This window comes from Leptodactylus fuscus, chromosome 5 (assembly GCF_031893055.1).
Source record: "Leptodactylus fuscus isolate aLepFus1 chromosome 5, aLepFus1.hap2, whole genome shotgun sequence".
Lineage (NCBI taxonomy): Eukaryota > Metazoa > Chordata > Amphibia > Anura > Leptodactylidae > Leptodactylus > Leptodactylus fuscus.
This window is the reverse complement of record NC_134269.1, coordinates 109502230-109523954: the sequence shown is the minus strand read 5'-3', so window position 1 is coordinate 109523954 and position 21725 is coordinate 109502230. Positions and strand designations below refer to the sequence as shown.

Below are 21725 nucleotides of genomic sequence, written 5' to 3'. Positions count from 1 at the left end.
TCTAGTTGGTAGCCTCTGTGAATGTTCTTATACATTGAAAAGTATTATCGATTCTATCCTTATAGCGAAAGTAACAGATATTAAAAATTAGATATTATTGAAAAAACAAAAAACAAACAAATGCAAAGCTAATTCTTCCTAAATGATTCAATACAACACAAGACAAAGAAAAGTTATAACTAATGATTAAAAAGTCTAATCAAATACTTTTGCATGAAGATCTGGAGATAAATGAGAACACTATCTAACAGCAAGTGACGCCTATGAAATCTGTTTGCACTGAAAAATGTCTGTCTGCTAGCTATAAGGTCCGCCTGCCTAATTATAACACCCATTAGACTTCAAACCCCGTAATACAAGTTTTCAATAGATTATTCATGCTTTGAAACAAAATACAATTGTAGGTCCACTTTGTATAGCTCTAGAACTTCTAACATAGTAAAACATCAAAATGTTACTATGTTTGAAGCATGAAATTGTGAAACTGATTGCAAACACCAGCTTTCAGAAGATCACAATTTTGTGCAAAACTGTGGATTAAACATTTGATAGCATATGTAATTTACTTACACTATATTTTAAATTTAATTTTTTTTAATATGCATTACACTCCTAAAGCTGCTCTGTGGTATTATACATCTTTCCTTGTAACTAATAAAAATATTTTTCATTTTATTCTCTTCTGTAAAATATAACACGACAGCAAGTCCCTTACGGTTAATCACAAAGCCCTTTTTAATACGCTGTCCTCGGCCCAGGCTTAGAAAGAAAATGCTTAGGAAATATATTTTAAAGAAATAAACTTTACATCTAGTGGCAGGTAACCAGAGCGCCCACAAGTAAACTCTGATACAGTAAAGGTGTTACTGTGGAACATTTACAGTATACACTTTTTAAAGGAAATATCTCAGAAAAAAAAGTGTAGTGTAAGAACCCCTTTCCCAATCTATAAAACAAAGAAGAGTGTAATGTTTTACAGCAGCCATTAAAGAATTTTCTACAAATATACATTGATAGACTATCTTTGTAATCAAAGAAGGGAATATCACCACTCTGGAAACTCCTTTAATCATAATGAAAGCATTGCTGTGACCCTTTAAGGCAACATAGTACATGCAGCCATATCTGGTACTGCAGCTCAGCCCAGTGCAAGTGCGGGAGGACCACAGCAATTTCTTCTGATCAGTAGGAGTTCAGATGGTCAGACTTGCACTGATCTCATATTGATGAATGTTCCTAAGGATAAGCCATTAATATGTTTTCATGAAAAAGCTGGCACTTTAAAGAGAACCTTTCACTGATTTGGGCACAGGCAGTTCTATATACTGCTGGAAAGCAGACAGTGCGCTGAATTCAGTGCACTGTTGGCTTTCCCGATCTGTGCCCCGGGTAAAGAGCTATCGGTACCGTAGCTCTTTACAGTCAGAAGGGCGTTCCTGACAGTCAGTCAGGTATGTCCTTCTCCACAGCAGCGCCTATCGTGCTGTGCTGTGTGAGCGGGGAGGAACCCCCCCCTCCTGATAATACTCGTCTATAGACGAGCACTGTGAGCAGAGGGGGCGTTTCTCCCCGCTCACACTGTACAGAGTGATAGGCGCTGCTGTGGAGCAGGACGTACCTGACTGACTGTCATGAACACCCTTCTGACTGTAAAGAGCTACGGTACCGATAGCTCTTTATCTGGGGCACAGATCGGGAAAGCCAACAGTGCACTGATTTCAGCACACTGTCGGCTTTCCAGCAGTATATAGAACTGCCTGTGCCCAAATCGGTGAAAGGTCCTCTTTAAAAGACAAATGGGAGATTAGATGAGGAGGAAAGAATTGATTGCAATTACTTAAAGAAGTGTCATTGCTTACACATAGTAGTGCAATAGATTTCTGACTTTTTTTTCCCCCAGAATCTCGTGGTTTACTTACTATATTCTCTGTCTCTGCCAGAATAAAAAACATGATTTCAATGCAAAATATCATATTAGCATAAAAATATAAAGTAAACCACCTAAATTAGTATTAATTAAATAATCCAGTTGATTAATTAATGAAAAAATACAACATATACAATACCAATACCCACATTGAGAATAAACCAAATTATCAGAAAAAAAGTAATGTCCAGTAGTAAGAATAATGCAAGGCTCATGCAGCACCAGTCAAACTATTTTGCCTTATTGGAGCTGGAGCCATTGCAGATTATAATACATGAAACCATCTTTGTTGAAATATAAAATATGGCCATAAAAAATTTCCTTTATATACTATGAGTCTATCCTGCAGTGCACAATTCAGAATGAAATCAAATGAAGAGAGTCTTCTCCCTGACTCGATCTTTGGCTGCTTATTTGCTTCCAGAATGCACTGTTGTGATTGAGGCTGGTCTCGGCCTACGATCTCCACCTACTGCTTTAATAGCTGAAGATGAGGTTATTCCAGACAGGAAGCTATATGGACTAGATGGAGACTTACCTGTAAAGAAAAAAAGTACAAATAAGGATGTTATGAAACTACATACAAGTATACTGTTTATAAGCGACACAAAACTAATCTTACACAACCTTCTTTATAGTCCAGGCTTGAATGCCCAAAATCATTTTGAAAAGATTTTATTTAAAGGGATTCTATCATTGGGTCAGTGGTTTTGAGATAAAGACATTCCTGGATAGCCTTTAAAAAGGCTATTCTACTAATGCTATTTAATCGATTCTGCCCACCATTCTGTTGTAATCCTGGTTAATTACTTTATGTAAATGAGCCCACCGAGCACCCCAGGCCTTCCCCAGAACCTCCAAGCACCACCTCACGTCACACCTTTATTTACACCCCTCCATTGCTTGTGCCATCTGCCCTTCTCCTCTCTGGATGTTCTTCTGACCAGATCGCTCTGCTGCATTTCAAATCTCGGGCATGCACAGTACTGCTCAGTATGCGGTTCTATAGCAAGCTACACCAAAATGGTACTTAGACATGCGCAGTACTGCTCTGAACTGAACTTTTTAAAGGATATCCAGGAATGTCTGTATTTCAAAACTACTGACACTAATGATAGAATCCCTTTAATTCCCAAGCAAACAGATAATTTAAATTCAAAGGGTTCACATACATACAAAATGAGACATTACACAGTGATAAATTAATTCACACAAGAGGAAAGAGGGCCCTACTCGTATGAACTTACAATCCAACAATTAAAGTGTTCTTAGTAAACTGTGGCACATATAACCAATGGTCTGCATCTATCATTGTACAGCACATAGCTGCTTTAAAACAGCTATAGAACAATTTATAGGAAACTTTATGCGCATGAGAGATGCATGGTTGAGTAATAATATAAACATTCAAAACAACAAAGAAAATTATTTAAAAATATAAAATCAAATATTTATGTTTTATGTATTTGTGCTATGTTTTATGTATTTTTAAAAAATTTCTATAGTATTATCTATATTAAAAAGTAATAAGTCCTATAATTTTCACTCTGACCATTAAACCTAGTAATTGTTAAGATTCTTTTCACTGCAATACTGCTTGTTCGTTTTTCTTTAAGGTTGTCATGCTGACATATGAAGCTTTTTCGAATCTGTAGCTATTCTGAACCCACTTCCTTATGAGCCAGGTGCCTGCTAATTGGTTTCATCTGGACAATTGTGTGTTCTGGGCTGCTCAGAACTTACTATTTTCTTGATACTGGAAATATGCATGTCTCCTGATTTAGCCTCCGACATTGCCTGATCTGCCTAGCAAGGTACTGTAGATGCTTGTTTGATTTCAGTTAATTGTCCATCTGGCGTAGCGGCTGGCTCTGGTGAAGGTAGGATCTATCTCTCAGTGCTGCATAGGATGGAAATAGCTAGTTCTACTGCTCTCTAGTGTCAGCCAGCAATTTTTGAAATTTGCTCCAGAAACTCCATCATAACAGGTTAGAAGGCCTATAATTGTTATTTTCCAAAATGGAAAAAATACAGCACATAGTGGATCAAATGCACTTTCTGTCAGAGCTGGTTCAAGAACTTGCTGTAAAACTTAGCATCTGCACAACTCCAAGTGCCTGTTACTAGCTCAGCTTCGCTTGAACCCAAGATGAAACTGCCAGATTGGTTTTCTAGAGATCACAGGACTTCTGTTAATTTTTTTTTTTATGAAAGCTGCCAGTCATATTTTCATTTGAGAGCTTATTCCTTATGGATTGAACAACAAAAGGGTCTCAGCATATTTCTCTTACGTCCGGTTTACATTTGTGTTTGGGATTCTGCTCGGGAAGTCTGATTGGGGACCCCTCAAATGGAAACCTATATGCATTAAAAAGCGGTTACCTTGGAAAACACATGGACTCCATGGACTATAATGGGGTCCGTGAGGTTTCCGCATTAAACATGCGGAGAGAAAAGTGCTGCCTGCAGGTGAAGATGGAGTCTAACAAAGTGAGCACAGTTAGGGATCAGAACAAGTTGTACCTGATGAAAAAATCCCAGTCTGTTTTCAGGAGGAAAACTTATTATACAGATAAAACATGTTCTCTGTTGTCAGTCAGTTCCTGCAATTTCTGAAATTTGTTCAAGACACTATCATAACAATAATAGACTGACATTTGCTAATACTGTAGGAGTTTTCTATGCATCATTTAACTCTTTTACAACACAGACAAGACTGGAAGGATTACAACAGAAGATAACACCTCTATACATAACTCATCATTGCATCCACAATGTCACACGTTATCTACTGTACTTCACCGTGCATGCCTACCTATACTGCTCTTGCTGCTCAAGTAAGATGGGAGCTGGGCAGTGTTGGACTAGGGGGTCTAGGGCATAACTATAGCGCTACACACAAATATTACCTGACACTCACAAAATATATATTTCAGTAGTAGTTTGCTGCCTTGTCGTTGCCCCTGATTGTTTCTGTCCTGGAATCTTGTCAGTAGCCTGCTGCCTAGCTCTTGCATTGGACAAGGTCTCTCTTAACTCTGTGAGTCATTTATATATATATATACTCACATAGCAGCAGTAGAAGCATGATTGGGACTAATTCATTGCAGTTCTGAGGTGTGTATATAAGGGCAGACAGCACACAGGTTGGTAGCAATGTCTGGTGTAGGTAGTTGCCAGGAGAAGGGGATGCTCAAGAAAATCCTGTAACTATATTCATCCATGCTATATATGCTCTCCTGTTCTCCTTTCTTTTCTTTTTTTTTTTAAAGTTAAGCCTCTGTTTTTGTTAAGTTTTGATAAGTCAGTGGCATTCTGTAGATTATAAATTGTATTACAGCTAGGATCTGTATGATCATTTTATTTTAATAGTTTATATTTCTTCTCAGCTTCAAATGAAACCAGTTAAATAATTGACTCAGCCATAGCTGGACAAACAAGCTAATATAATATTTTCCTATGTAGTAACAGTCATTGGAAAATTGTCTGGTTTCCTGTTGGCTAAGGTTTACATAGAACAGATTTATAAAAGCCAAACTGCACTGTCTGTATTGTATCATTAATTCTTGTATTTTAACAATATTTCAGGACATATCTAAACTTTAGAATGCCTGGGCCTTTAAATATACTTTTATACAGTTTGTTTCAAAAGTTTTTATTGAATACCAGTTATAAAGTACAATGTGCAGGTAGACAAATGACATTAGGATAAACAAGAAGAAATGCATAGTATAGTACAAGAGAAGAATAAGGTAATCTAAAATATTAAGGCTTATGCGTAAAAGGGATAAGAAGGAGTTCTAACCCAGCATCAAACATAAAGGGGTAGGGAAAGGGATTTACAGCACCAAGTAGCATAGGTTGGAAGGGGGGAAAAAGGAGACCCTGTCTAAGGATTAACAAGACACTCGCAACCCAGGGGATGTCAAAGCTGAAGACAATATGACAGACTTGGGATCCTTGCATATTGAATCTATTGACTCAAGGAGACTAGACCATCAAAATGTGTGCAAGTATTAGAGATAATGGTATTGATTTTTTTTCATGAAGCAAGTCTTTAATTAAGTTAGTGAAAGACGGTTTCTACCAGTTGGAAGCAATGCGGATTCTTGCTGCCATCAATATATATTGAAGCAGTTTATATTGTGCGTATTGCCGGGTAGGTGGCAAAGCAAACAATTGGAGCAGTTGACTGTCCAAGGAGTCTTTGCACCATTCTATGAATAATAATAATAATTTTATTTATATAGCGCCAACATATTCCGCAGCACTGTACAATTAGTAGGGTTCAAATACAGACAGAAAAGATACATAACAAAGAAAGTCATTTCACACACTGGGACTGAGGGCCCTGCTCGCAAGAGCTTATAATCTATGAGGTAGAGGGGGTGACACGAGGTAGCAGGGGCGGCATTGCTTATACAGTGGTCAGACAATGTTGTAAAGGTTACTGTGATTACACAAACTTAAAACTTTATGAGCCGTCACTAGTCGTGTCCTTTGACATGTGGATGGAGCTTGGACATATAAAGTTAGCCTGAAATGGCATCATATCAAGTGGGGTAATGTGGGAGCGGGGACAGAGGAGGGTTAAATTTTGGGGATTCTAATTATAGTATGGAGGGGTTTACATTAGAAATTGTGATAGGCCTGTATGAAAAGATGTGTCTTTAGTTTGCGTTTGAAACTGTAGAAATTGGGAGTTAATCTGATTGTCCAGGGTAGAGTATTCCAGAGAAGTGGTGCAGCTTGGGAGAAGTCTTGTATACGAGAGTGGGAGGTTCTGATAATAGAGGATGTAAGTGTTAGGTCATTGAGTGAACGGAGAGCACGGGTTGGGCTGTAGATACAGATGAGGGAGGAAATGTAGCAAGGTGCAGCATTATAGAGCCTTGTGGATGAGGGTGATAACTTTATGGACATCCATAAGCGATGGGCTAGATGGTTGTTCAACCAAACATGAGGAATATCGCCTAGAGCATTACAGACCTGGAAACAAAGGAGTGAAAACGTAGCATAAAATGTTTAGAGAGGGCTCCAAAAGAGTGACCTGTCAACTGTCCTTGCTGATGAAGGTGCAGCAATCAATCAACGGAGCTGGAGTTAGAGAGGTCTCCATGTCCCTTTCAAAGGCTGCCATAAAGTCCAATTTAAGATCAGAGGTGGGACTTTCAGCAAACCATATATGAAAGAGAGAGAGCCTCTAATGGCCACTCGGTATAAACACAATATCTCAAAACTAGTGGAGGCAATCTCAGGGTTGAGTGGGGCAAGTGATTTCAGGAAATTAAAAACCTGATTAGTCCTAAATGACATAATGATGCCTACTTGACCCCTGAGGCCATATCTGCGCTATTTTAAGTCAGGCAGAAGCACCAAAGATAGCAGGGAGGTGCTCCAGAGCGCAGGAGAGGTGAGTAACATTGCTTTTTTTATGTTTCACCTCTTCTGGGACTCCACTTATTATACTCTGAAGTCTGAAGAGACCCCACAGTATAATAATAGCAGTTTTGTTTCAGTCGTGTTTGGTCCAGTTTAAACTGTTGGGCATGGACTGCCGTGCCAGGGAAATAAGCCTCGCGTGCCACTTTACCCAATCAGTGAACTAATTACATAAGGAGGTGTGCACATCTTATTGTCAAATGGCCTAATGCTCCAGAGTGGCCACCACACAGTATAATATGCTCTATAGTAGTGGCCCCCACACTGAATAATATGCTTCACGGTGGCCCCAAACAGTATAAAATGGTCCCAGGAGACCCCCTTGAGCCTCTTCAGGTGAGCCTCATGAAAATTGACAAATATTCATGAGGTTTGGCATGCTGGTTAATTTTGCTGCTATTATTGTACACTGGGGTTGCCTCAGACCCCAGAGTATAAAAATTGGAGGTCCAGGGGAGGTAATGGAAAAAAATACACAGTTATACTCCCCTTACCACACCTCTCCTGGGCATCCTCGCTTTATCCGGTTTTCTGCCTCAGTCCTTATGCCTGTGACCGTGGTCACGCACGCCAGTGATCACCATTGGGGCCTGTGATTGGGCCTCAGCGGTCACATGGGGAGTGCAGTGTAATTACGTTGGTACGCCTCACGTGACTGCTGAGGCCTAATCACATGAGAGAAGAGTATAAGTATTTGTTATTTTTAATCACCTCCCCTGGGCAGGCTGCTATTGCAATATTGCCAGGCCCCATTCCATTAACAAAATGTTTAGCGGTTGGGAAACCAGGCTTTTCCTGATCACTATCACTGGGAATCACTGGTTTAGAGCTATGACCCATTAGCTGGAGAGAATGATAAACTCGTTACTCTTTATGTTCCAGTCAGTTATTCTGGGTGTCACTGGTCATTGTATAGCTCCCTAGAATATGTGAATGGCAACAAAGTGACAGCTTGCTAAGGTGATCTAAGGTAACGACTGAAAATTCTCAATTTGCTTTATACGGTTTGTTGTATTTTTGAGTTTCGGAGTCTGAATTTTACCACTGGAACGGTTTGTGTCAGCATTCCCTTGACAGAATACAGCCTGCCTTAAATGGTGCTTATATTCTTCTAATTTATTTTGCAAGGCAAATGTAAATTTGCATTTTCTATAGCTCCTTAGGTTACTATTGGATTTTGCTGAGAAAAAAGAGTAATTACAATATTATATCAGCAATATAGAATTACCGCATGCTATTATTATAGAGCTCCAAAGCTGAGTTTCATTTGTCATAACACAAATAAACAAACTATGGCTAACCTGTACTTACAGTCTTTATGACTTGTTCCATCTGGAAGAGAGCTTGCAGAGCTGTGTCCACTGGACATGCTTGAACTGTCTTGACTACTTCCAAGGTGCAATCTTCTCATGTGTCTCACTACTGCAGTAGCATTAAATGCTTGCTGAAAGAGGGCAGAAATAACATGACAGAAAAGGACATTTACTGTTGAACAAATAGGTAATACTATTAAAATGATTATCTGGTTTTCCCTAAGTAAACAGTAGCTGTATAAATGTATCACCATTGGATCAGATCCACCAACCTAAGATGGTCAATGTGCTACAATAGCCTGATAACCCCCCACCCCCACGCCTTACAATACCATAAAGTAAGACATTTATGTGCCATGTTTTACTTTCCATTGCATATGGTACCATACATTTTATCTTTATGTAGTACCTAAATAGTAGAAAAAAAGTTATTTTGTAATACTTACCCTCCATTTGCTTTTTGCAAAGTTTTTACGGATTTGTGCACTAACAGATTCATGTATGTTTTTACAGAGGGCTGTATCTCCAGCAATCCTGAAAAATATTCCAAATACAGAACATTTTATCAGTAGTTTGATATAGAATACTAAATCTTCTCAGGGTTGGACTGTCAAAAGGAGTTTAAGGGTAAAGTGACAACACAGCCCAGAAGAACAGTAACACAATTATCCTTATCTGTGTAGCTGTCAGAGGCAAAACCAGACACAGCCTGTGGACAAAGGTGGCACTAGAAAGCTAATTATATAAACCATGTAATGACACCACTAAGGGTTAGTTCACACGTAAATAACGTGTGGCTTATTTTGGCACCGGAAAAAAAAAGCTTTCTAATTAGGAAGCTTTTTTGGAGCTTTATTTTATAAAAACAGCTAAAAAAAAAAAAAAAGAAAAAAGCCAGGCTGTTTTCCCTTCCTGTAAAGTGAATGGGCTGAAAAAACAGAGTCGCGTTTTTTCCGTGCATTTTTTTGCAAAAAACTGTGCGAAAAAAAACGTGCGGTTTTCGCCTCCCATTCACTTCTATTGCTTTCTTCAGGCGGAAAATGCTTGAAGAAAGGTCATGTTGCTTTCTTTTTCTCTGCTAGCAGAAAAATCTGCTAGCAGAAAAAAAAAAGCTAGCAGTCTACATAGACTAACATTGTATGGAGGAGGATTATGATGTGGATTCCGCTGTCAAAATCCTCCTCCATGTCATAAGTATAGTTACAAATACTTCCACAGTCATGTAGACTTCATGTAATACTTCCTTTGTCATGTAGACCTTTACCCTAAACCTGACTTCCTTTCATAAGTGTAATTCTGCGGGAATGCTGTTGTACATATAAGTATAATGGGAGCATAACATAGCTTAAATGGGTTGGCCATTTTCAGACCAATATGGAAAGGCCAATGTTATTGTTTGTACAATTTTCCAATATATTTCTGTATCAGTTCCTTACTGTTTTCTAGATCTTTGCTTGCTTTCCTTCATTTTGCTTACTTCAAGTAGATCATGCCATAGCTATGTGAAGAACACACAGATGTCTGATTATTGTTGTTCATCACATAACCATGGTGTCTGTATGCAGCCTCAAATGATCGGGTTTTGAAGCTGACCACCAGCAAGCCATCCCCTGTCCAGTTTCCCCAGGATTTAGGATGCCATGGGGCAGACAGCAGCGGTAGTGTGAACGCCTCCTAACTTTGTATGACTTAACAGCCTCATTTCTAAGATTGTTGAAATATCACATAGAAATCTTGTGCAGTCTAAAGTCTAAATGATTTTACTAGGCATAGTGTCCATGTTCGTGTATATGATACTTGATAAGTTAAACATTGCATTTTATATAAACTAGAGGAATGATGTTTATGTAGTGTAGCTGTAATGTAAAAGCAGAAAATACATGCTATAAAAACCCATGCTGATATTAGTTTTAGACTGATTTAAGAAAAAAAAAAAAGAAAGATCTGATGTTTGATGTATCAGAAAGAAAACAGACAAGCCTGTTCAAATACATGATTTCAATCACCAGGAGCTTATATGTATATTTTCAAACATTCCAGAACACAAGAATCACTTAAGACTCCTCCAGTGTTTATCTGTTTTTAATTTAGCTTCCATCTAGATGTGTCTGCAATAGTTTTGCGCATGAAAATCACTTGACAGTTACTGGAAGGAGGATGATATCTATGGTGTAAGGCTATATGCATATACTAGTGCATCTCAATATATTAGAAGATCATCAGAAAGTTCTAGACTGTTGCTCAGTGGTCAAAAGTGTTTTCAGATGAAAGTAAATTTTGGATTACATTTGGAAACCAAGGTCCATCGTCTGGAGGAAGAAGGGAGACGCTGTACACAATCCAAGCTACTTGAGGTCTAGTGAGAAGTTTCCCCAATCAGTGATGGTTTGGGGAGCCATGTCATCTGCTGGTGTAGGTCCATTGTGTTTTATCAAGACCAAAGTCCCTGCATCTGTCTACCAGGAAATTCTAGAGCACTTCATGCTTCCCTCTACCCACAAGCTTTTTGAAGATGGAAATTTTCATTTTCCAACAGGACTTGGCACCTGTCCACACTGCAAAAAGTACCAACACCTGGTTTAAAAACCACAGTATCACTGTGCTTGATTGGCCAGCAAACTTGCCTGACCTTAACCCCATAGAGAATCTATAGGGTATTGTCAAGAGGAAAATGAGAGACCCCAGACCCAACAATGCAGACGAGCTGAAGGCTACTATCAAAGCAACCTGTGCTTCCATAACACCTCTGCAATGCCTCAGGCTGATTGCCTCCATGCCAGGTTGCTGCATTGATGTTGTCATTCATGCAAAAGGAGCCCCGACCAAGTATTGAGGGCATTTACTTGACAGACTTTTCATTTGGCCAACATTTCTGTGTTAAATATTTTTTTTTACAGTTGGTCTTATATAATGTTCTAATTTTCTGAGATAATGACTTTTGGGTTTTCCTTGGCTGTAAGCCATAATCATCAACATTAACAGAAAGAAACACTTGAAAAAGTTCACTCTGTTTGTAATGACTCAATATAATATACTGTATGTGTTTCACTTTTTCAATTGAATTACTAAAAAAAACATTAACTTTTTGATGATATTCTAATTTATTGAAATGCACTAATATATATGCCACCAATTATCTCTTGAAAAATAAAAACAAAATTGCTGGTCACATTGTCCCCAAACCCCCCCCCCCCCCATAAAACAAAGTATAAAAATGTTACCAAAAAGTCTTATGTATATCAAAAGTATAACAATAGAAAATATAGCTGATGCCACAAAACTCAGCTCACACAGCTCTGATTATGGGAAAAATTTAAAAAAAAATTACTCTCAGAATATGGTGACACTAGAACAAATGATTTTTGACAAATAAGAGGTTTTATGGTGCAAAATAATGCAGAATAAAAATCCCATGTAAGTTTGGAATCATTGTAATTGTACTGACCAGAAGAATAGAGTTAACATGGTGTTTTATGATGTGCAGTGCACCATACAAAATTTAAAAGTAACAATCTGCGTCCTAAAATGGGTAAGTGTTGGAAAATGAAAAATTATGGTTAGCAATGTGATGCCACATTTATTGAATCAATAAATAATTGAACAAAAAGTTGCTGCAAACATCTATACAATAGTCATGCCAAGAAAATGGGTAAGTACATGCTGATATCTTCATAGTTTTCATGTGCCTGTAATGTACTGTGGACAAACTTAGTAAGGAAAAAACAGCTCACCAGTAGGTAATCTTAACAAATAGGAAGACATACAGACCAGCTGATATTAGTCTGCAACCTGACAACAGGACTGTCCTGTGCCTGACATTCTGACCAGTTTTCTTTAGACCACACCCCAAACCCAGGGCACTAAGCAGAATGGTCTATGGCATGGATGGATGCGCTAGATATGGCAATAGACAATGACTAGGTTATGATATGCTTCAACAATGTCTCTATGTTTCACAAAGTTGATAAGATGCTATCACTAATATTATGGTACTGGGTAAGGGTCCATGTAGCGAAATACAGCTTAAAAAAAAACACTTTAGAAAAAAAAAAACACAGCAAAAAGCATTGCTTTATTTCCCACAGCATTTTCATATGTTTTTGCAGCTTTTTTTTCTTCCCCTATTAAACCTATAGGGTAAACACTTGGGATTCTGCAGCTAAAATTAACATGCTGCATTTTTGGAAAATGCACGTTTATGAAAATGCAGCCGAAATGTGTAGATGAGATTAACCAGAATCTTATTCACTTTTCTGGCACCATAAAACACAGCAGCCGAAAACACTTTTTTTCAGCAATGTGGGGCCTTCGGATATAGTAATTTTCCCATGAACATAATCATATATAAATTTGCACACAATTAAAAATTAAACATTTTTGCAACTATAGTTTTAAAGATTTCTCTAACCATCTCTGCAGTGACAGTGTTTAGTCTTAATTGGTTGCCAATGGATTTGGCCATGAATGCAGTAACTTTCTAATGTCTGGCAATGGTCAGAAACTCAGCCATGATTTCCTTTTTATGGCCTGGTTGTCTTCTTGTGCATGTTTTCTCTCACTCGTAATCTTCAAAATGCTTCAAAAATTTTAAGAATTTATACTTCCAAAAATGTTTAACTTTCAGTTATCTAAAAATTTAAATACAATTTTTTTTTTTTTTTTTTTTTTTTTTTTTTTTTAGGAAAACCCTTTTCAAAGGAGTTGTCCAGCCCAAAATTGATTTTTCATATTGATGTCCTGTCGGTGAGGACACAAATGAACCGTTCTGGCTGTCTGAAGCAATAGCAGTCTACAGGGCATGTGAACGCTCTACTTTTCCAGTAATAGGAGTGACTCAGCATCCTTGTCCACTGTACAGAAGTGTTTTCAGGGAATAGCAGCACCACTCCTATTACTTGATTAAGTGAGCCTGAGCACATTCACCAGCCACTACTATAGATTCTGGTTGCCATATGCTGCTGAAACAGTTGATCTGTGTAGGTTCCGAGAGTCGGATCCGCACAGATCACATACTGAATACCTATCCACAGGAACAATCAATTTGGGACCAGTCAACCCCTTTAAGTACTTTGCAATGGCTTACATTGTATAGTAAGAATATAAGAAAACAGACAGTACATTTCATTTTAATCTTGTTATAAGCATCTGCAATTACAACCCTAGCTGTATTGTATTAAAGAGGTTAGGTACTATTACATTTACAGTTTCCTGCCTGCACTATTATTGGAGGTCCAAGTTGGGGAGCCCCTATATAAATTACTATGCTAAAACGGCATATGGGGAAGAGGCTGAGATAACTCCTTTCCTTATCTCTCAAGCATAAACTCAGTGTAAAATAGTTACCATGGGTGTCTGAGAGCCTGTTCACAAGTGTATCTCTTGTTTGCATCCTTTTCCATCAAATGACTGATAAAGTCTTTAGCTGGAATATAAAATGAAAAGTTTATAAAGATCAGTTGCTAAATTCTGCTGTGTGACATAAGGCAGCTGTTCCCTTTTTTCTTCACAATTGGGCTGAGAATTAACAATTTTCATGCAGGTTTATTTTCAGAATATATTTGCAAAATATGTTTAGGAAAACCAAAGATCATAAATAATATCACATCAGTAATCACAGGTCAAGTAATTCTGGAAATGCAGCAAATTTGTTGAGTCATTAATTTAGTACATGATTGTTTGTGACTGCTTTACCATGTCTGTATTCCATCACAATCAGCGCCGCACTTCTAATTTATTTTATTTTTTTTTACTTACGCTCTCCTGCGCTGGTTTAGACGTCTGTGTCTCAGCGCTGGTGGCGTCATCACACCGCCTACGCTGAGATGCAGACATCTTAATGCTGGGAGAAGAGGAGGAAGCAGCGGGAGCAGCAGCGAGGTCGGTAAGTAAAATAACTTCTTTTTTTTTGTTGTTGTTGTTTTAGAATAGGCCGCTACCTGCTGGAGTATCCCCAGCAGGTAGCGGCCTATTTACCAACATCCCCGGACCTGCTCACTGCCGCCCCGCTTCCCTTTGTACTATAGACCGCGGAGGGCGGTAATGAATAGGCCCGGGCCCAGGCCGCGATCCCACTACTGCTATTATTATAGCAGCAGAGATGAAGTGCCAGTCACTTCCAGACTGCACAGGCGCTTCAAGAGAGAAGGAGAGGAAGAGCCATTCCCGTACACAGGAAGACACAAGTATTGAAGGGGGTTGGGTGGGGGGGTGGGGTGGAGTATTGGTGACGTTCTGTTTTGGAATTGGTGAAACAGAACATCACCAAGCTATTATAAAGTGTCCCTGGGGCGGTCACATGAGTGCCCCGGGGATTATTACTTTTTTTTTTCTTTTTTTTTAATATAAGTAAATTAGAGGTTAGGCGGGGGAGGGGGTTTAGTTTATGGGAAGATTTGTACTTTATACCGGACAACCCCTTTAAAATGTGCCAGGTTTAGGCTGAGGCCATATGTTGCGAGTTTAGTAACCCACTGTGAAATGTTTTGCGCTGTGGGATAGGAAGCTGCAGCAAGTCAATTATTGCTGTGCATTAAATGGTGACTTAAGTGTACTTTCATTCTGAAATATTTATCTTGATAAATCTGCCCATGTACATTAGTGTAACGTTTCATTATAATGAATACATTTTATTTAAATAAAACAGAACACCTGTTTAAGTGCGCCCCCTTCTAGAAAGCAGAATACAAGAAAACAAGTGTTTTGGCGAGCCCTTCATTCTTGAATAATGAAATGTCACCCCTTTTCTTTTCTCTCCCTTATTGTGAAGGGGAGGGGCTGTTTGGTAAACATTTTTGTAAGATTCTTAATTAACCCATCTAACATCCTTTTAATAGAAGCAGACACTGATGTCTAGTGGTGTACCAATGATCTAACTAATCATTTGCAAGGAGCGTCTATCCCTGTGTATAGCATTTGCCAAGAGGGAAAGGTCACTTCTAATAGCTGTTTCTCCGGTTTTATAGTTCTGGTAAGACATAGCAGCTCAGTTTCATTTGCAGTCAAGATTGCAGCTCTGTCGTATATAAAGCACAAATTCCAAGCTGTGTTTTTTAACTAGTGATATCTCAAGCTATTCTATAGCTAGTACTGCAGTATTTGCAACATATAAAAGCATCTCAGTTTTCATGTGACACCAGATCAATTCCTCTCGGTGGTGATACAAATGTTTGATGAGACCAACCCCCCTTGCCAAATGCTACAGGTCAAAAATGTACACATAACACCTGACACAACAGCAAAAAAATCAATAAAAATGTTTACACTTTAAAGTACGTACACTCATTGTAGAAATGATATGAAACTTTATGTGTAGGTGAATGTAATGAAGATATATGCAAGCTATAACAATATTATAGAGTAAAAGGATATATTTATGGGAATTCCCAAACACAGGAAGACACGTAAGTATTGATGGGGGATAATCTAATACCCTGCTGTGCCACCTCTACCTTAGCTATGTAGATGAGATACAGTTGGACATTGAGGCATATAAGTTCTGCATGGTATCCTGTGGCAAATTCCCACAAAAAGGCACACAGTTTCTGTATGATATCCTGAGGCACATGCAGCCACTGGACCTGCACACGCGTAATTGGAATCCCAGCTGGTCTCATAAATGCTTGACTGGCGATAAATCTGGTGACTGGGAAGGCCAAGAAAGCGTTGCAATCTGGTGCTTTCCAAGAAACTCTTTCTGTGTGTGGGTAAGCATTATGCTGCTGATAAATGCCATTTGGAAGCCCTGCCATGAGAGGAACCCTTTTCCTGAACAAATCACTGAACTTTTAAGTTGTATCACTATATGGGTGACCTACTATATACAATGGCTCTCCAGATGATCACACCAGCAGTTGGGACGGTCAATCCATGTAAAAAGCATGACTGAAGAACTCTCGACAAGGTCTTCATACATAAATCTGACCAATGTTGGATCCCAAACAAAACCTGGATTTGTTGCTAAAGAGAATACAGTGCCGGTCCATAGCAGTCCAGGTTTCTCATTCATGAAACTCCTTCAAATGATAGTGATGGTGGCTGACTGTCAATGGCAGAACTTGTAATGGGTGTCGTGACACCAAGTTTCCTTCTGTTAAAGGGGTTATTCAGAATAAGCCATTTTTGGCAAGGAGGCCAAAGAAGGTGGGAAAAAAAAGTGTCCTTTTCTTAGGCTGCTGGTTGGCTTCAGTGGTCACGTGCTTTGAGAACTCTTCTGCCAGAAGGACCACAGCAGGACAGTGTTTTTTTTCCCTTACCCAGCCTCTTTGCCAAAAACAGTTTATCCTGGACAACCTGTTTAAGTACCTTGGAAAGGTCCAGTGAGAGACAGAGGTGTGTAATGAAGATACCACCTAACCAACCACTAACAGCTAGGTTGTGGTGGTCTAGATAGAAGGCAATTAGTTAAAACTCTTGTTTCAATGATGCACCTTTTCTCAAAGCCTGTCAACTGGGCAAAATGTCTTAAAGTGCATTGTAGGGATGTGTTTAGCAGTCACTGATCTCTCACCAAGAGGCACAGTACAGAAAAATTAGCCTTTGAGAGATTTTATTGAGCATGTGGGGGAAGTGCTTTTACGCTTTCCTGTGGCTAGACACAGTGTCTTATCAAACCAGAAGTATAATCATTAACATAGCTGCCTGTCATGTAATTGCATCTCAAGTTTTACAGCAATCTGACATTTCTATCCGGGTGTATTATATTTTTTTTGTCAATGAGTATACATCAGTGTTTCTCTTACCTGAATCTGATATATCATCCCAATATGGAGAGTCAAACTCATAATCTGCCTTCAGAATCTGTTCAAACAATTTGGAATCATTTTCATCATAAAAAGGTGGATACCCACAAAGTCTGAAAGAACAGATATATATTATATGTATTACTGGTGAACTGTATTCCATGCAAACCCACAATATCACAACATGTTATCTTTAATAATATCATAGTTGAATAACTAGCCTAAAAATGACTAGGTTTTCGATAAGTTGTAATATAGTATCTATACAACAATGTAAGTTTTATTATTGCTATGAATATATAGTACAATTGAGATTTAGTGTAGTATGTGCTACTCCCTTTTAAAGGGACACTTGTACCAGAAAGTGATATTTTTTTGTAAAACAATTTATATTTGTTTACATTTTTGAAAGTACTAAACAAATGAAGAGCTCAACGGAAAAATGGCCTAAGTCCAAAAATCAATATTGTGAGAAAAACGAAATTTAAAGTTTTAGCCTAAAGCAAACGGGCATTATTGTGGAATATATCTATCCAATGTAATCAGCTAATGAACACCGTTAATCCTAATCATAAATTGTATTATTTATTAAAAAAATTGCAGCTTCATGTATAAATATTATTTATTTAATATTATTAATTAATTACTACTATTATTAAACGATGAAGAATAATAATTACCTGCCTCCCTTTTCGGCGCTAAATATGTGCAAAAGTCGATTTAGAGCCTTTTAAACAATAAGACAAAGTTTTTACACTAATATAAACAACAGACCGGAAGTCACGATTTCAATGAAAAAATGACCAACGAGAGTGAAGTAAGTTTGTATTGGACTTAGGCCATTATTCCATTGAATGTAAATTCTTCTGCATTGAAATATATGGACTTAGGTCATTAATCCTAGGTACCTTGTAAACCCAATGCATAGAACGAGGTACAAAGAAGCTTTCTAGGTAATAATTTGAAATATGACAAAATGTGGACTTAGGCCATTTTTCCGTTGAGCTCTTCAAATAAAATTCACATACAAAATACTATCTTTCTCAAGAAGTGCAAACACAGTATATTACTAGTTTTAGTTTCTTGTAAATACATGATTAAGTAATTTATGCAAATAGAGTTAAGTTGCAGTCTATATAAACTAACATCACCCAGCGGTGTAAAATGTGTATACTTAGTGTTCTACAATTTGACAAAGCAATGCAGACACTGTTATAAAAGAGCAATTTGTATAAAACAGGCTTTTGTTATAAAGTAACAGGAAATGTCATAAACTCAAAAGAACTCGTCTGACTAGCATACTTTGCCATCAATGGTGTATTTGACAGAATTTTCAATAAACCACATAAAACAGTCTGCTGGTAATTATTATACTTTACTGACTGGCATTTATGCAAGTTAGAGAAGTATTTTTTGCATCATATTATGCATTAAGCTCCTGTAATTGCTGATGTTCAACTATTGGCTCTAAATATAGCCTGTTTCCTCCATGAAAGGATCACTTTTCCATACCAAACTATATTTTTCTGTGAATTATGCCTCTATAATCTGCTGTAATGGAAAAAAAAAAAAGTGTTTCACAAGCCACCAGTAATATGGTTGCATTTTCTGCTGTGACTTTTGTGAAGATGGCTGCCAAATGAACCCAGCAATATGTCATTAGTCATTATAGAGTATCTGTAAGTAAATGAAACATAATTATCATACTATGGCTGCTCAAATTCTTCATTTACTGATATTTGTCAATTTGTACTTTTTAGGTGGAAATTGTCTAACTTCTTGGAAACGTGATGAGATCATACATATGTGAAGGGGATGTACGGAACGGTATACACAATGGGTGTGACAAACACTGTCAGCTTCCAATCCCAGATGTAGCGCAGCATCTGTAGTGTCCTGAATCCTACAATCACCTCCCTGAGACATGATCATGGCAGCCTGAGGTGTGAGGCCTTCAGTAGATCCCAGGTGCCATAACTTGCTCTCGCACTTCATATTCCTGTCATTATATACAAAACAGATAACTCTGGGTAACAGAAAAAAACTGAAAAATGGAATAGGTGCAAAACGACCGTTAAAAATAGAAGGTAAAATCATCACTGTTATTTGAATGTCCTTAACCAATTACACTCCACTACGAGTATACAGAAATAATCATATGTTCAAGTAACCTTAGGAAACTAAAACATATAAAAAATAACTAAACAAACAAAACAAATAAATGGTTACTACATCTAGAATAGTCTAAAGGGTAAGGGTATGTTCACATGGTGGAATTCGCCACGGATTTGGTAGCTGGCTTTCGCCCCTGAATCTGGGGCAGATTCCACCTGGAATTAAACTCCCATTGTTTTCATTGAAAGGCAGAGATATGGAAAAAAGAAGCATCCTGCTCAATCTTTCCACGAATCCCGCAGCTGATTCAGCCACAGAGTCCGTGTCTTGAGTCTCTCTGCCATTCATCTGGGTTTACTCAGTAGCGGAAAGTCACAACGGAATGCCAATGCCCTGCACCAGTATCTCGTCGCTGCTAGACCGCATATGAAAATACCGGCGGCAAAAAATGAAGAGGAATTTCTCTTCATTTTCTACCATGTGAACATAGCCTTAGCCTAAGGTCCCATGTTGTGGAAACGCAGCTTTTTTTTTTTTTTAATACAGATATTGGTATGTTTTTTGGAGGGTTTTTTAAGCCATAGTCATTGGTAGATTTAACAGAATGCTGACAGCCATAACAGCTGCTAACAGCCTGAAACATTTATTTATTTATTTATTAATAGACTGTTACCTGCTGGAGTACCCCAGCATGTAATGGGCCCTATTTGCTTACCGACTCCCATTTCTGCTCATGGCCACCTCTACTTCCCCTTCTGCCCTCTATGTGAGCAGGATCTGGAATCTGTAAGTAAGGCAGCAGGAAACTTAAATTGCTATTATTATACTCGGGGCACTGCTCTGGCATTCATCCTGGCAATTCCGCAACTGAAAATGAAGAAGAGTTTATCTTCATTTACTGCCATGTGAACCTAGCCTTAGAGATTAAAATTTGATTTAAAGCTGCATCCTGGACTAGAGGTAATGTACTACTGACAGTGGTGGAGAATTACAAATGAATTGCTTCCTCTTCTGCAGATTTTGTTGACACAAACATCAATTTTTTTCCCCCATTTTTAACAGTTGAAGGTATGGAGATCTTTTCAGCTTTTTCCCTGCATACTGATGCTTACATCTACCTTTTAGTGAGAGGAACTGTGAATTCAAGTGAATGAAAGTGCGTTACATTCCCTACACAGTAAATTATTTACTTTACACATTATGTCTGGAGATAAAATCCCTTAAACTACTTTCCTTAATAGTTACAAGGATACAGCATTCAACTAGCACCAATTATGTCATTGACACAAAGTCCTTTATCAATTTTATGTAATTTATCTAAAGAGGAACGGAAAAGTTAACCAATACGACACCCAGATTGGAAATGTTGAGCAGAATACACGCCTTTCTAAGAAGCATGCGCCATGATAGCAAATAGAACTCCACAATGAGCGAATCTTGATTATATATATATATATATATATATATATATATATATATATATATATATATATATATGAGCAGAAAGATTTTGTGACATATGGTACTTACAAAATATATGCAATTACGCCAATGGACCAGCAGTCTACTGCTTTGCTATAAGGTTTCTGGGCTAGGACTTCTGGAGCTGAAAACATGAAAGACATTAAAGATTTATACTTACACGCAAAAAACAAAAACTGTACACAAAAACAACTCATGGAAGTTCATTGCGCTGAGGCATGGGATTCTATGTGGGAGATGACCACATCGAACTAGTTGAGTTGCCTGCAATCAGATTCCAGGTCTCATTTTCATTTTAAAAATTGAATCTTTAGTTCTACTTTACACCAGTTTTGTGGGCACCAACATTTGGCAAAATTTGTTGTTATTGAAAAATAGGCCAACTTGGTGTAAACTTGGACTAGCCAGATTTATTAATCCGTATTGAGCAAGGCCTCATGCACACGACAATAGCTTTTATGTGCAGTTGTGGATAAAAGTACACACCCATTTATTTCCATGGGCCTATACACATAGCTGTGGTTTTTGTGGCCATGTGTCAGTGTTGTATACACAGTCTGCAAACTATAAAGCATGTCCTATTTTTGCCCGCCTCTGCGGCACAGACAAGTCGAGGAGGATCATGCAAGTCTTTTTGCAGATCCATGATTGTCGATGACATGCAGACATGTTTTTTGCGGATCAATATTTGTGAACAGAAAAAAAATC

General features: G+C 38.1%; 1 protein-coding gene across 1 annotated transcript in view; it reads right to left on the bottom strand.

Moving 5' to 3' along the window:
* Positions 1-1789: 1789 nt before the first annotated feature.
* CAMK1D (calcium/calmodulin dependent protein kinase ID) overlaps positions 1790-21725 on the bottom strand; it is a 213518-nt gene continuing 193582 nt past the window's right edge. Inside the window, exons 6-11 of the mRNA XM_075274016.1 lie at positions 21066-21141; positions 17421-17533; positions 14026-14104; positions 9129-9216; positions 8681-8813; positions 1790-2465 (exon numbers count right to left, since the gene is read on the bottom strand). Of these exons, the coding sequence (XP_075130117.1) occupies positions 2338-2465; positions 8681-8813; positions 9129-9216; positions 14026-14104; positions 17421-17533; positions 21066-21141 (617 nt within the window). The 3' untranslated portion in view covers positions 1790-2337. The remainder of the gene's footprint in view (positions 2466-8680; positions 8814-9128; positions 9217-14025; positions 14105-17420; positions 17534-21065; positions 21142-21725) is intronic.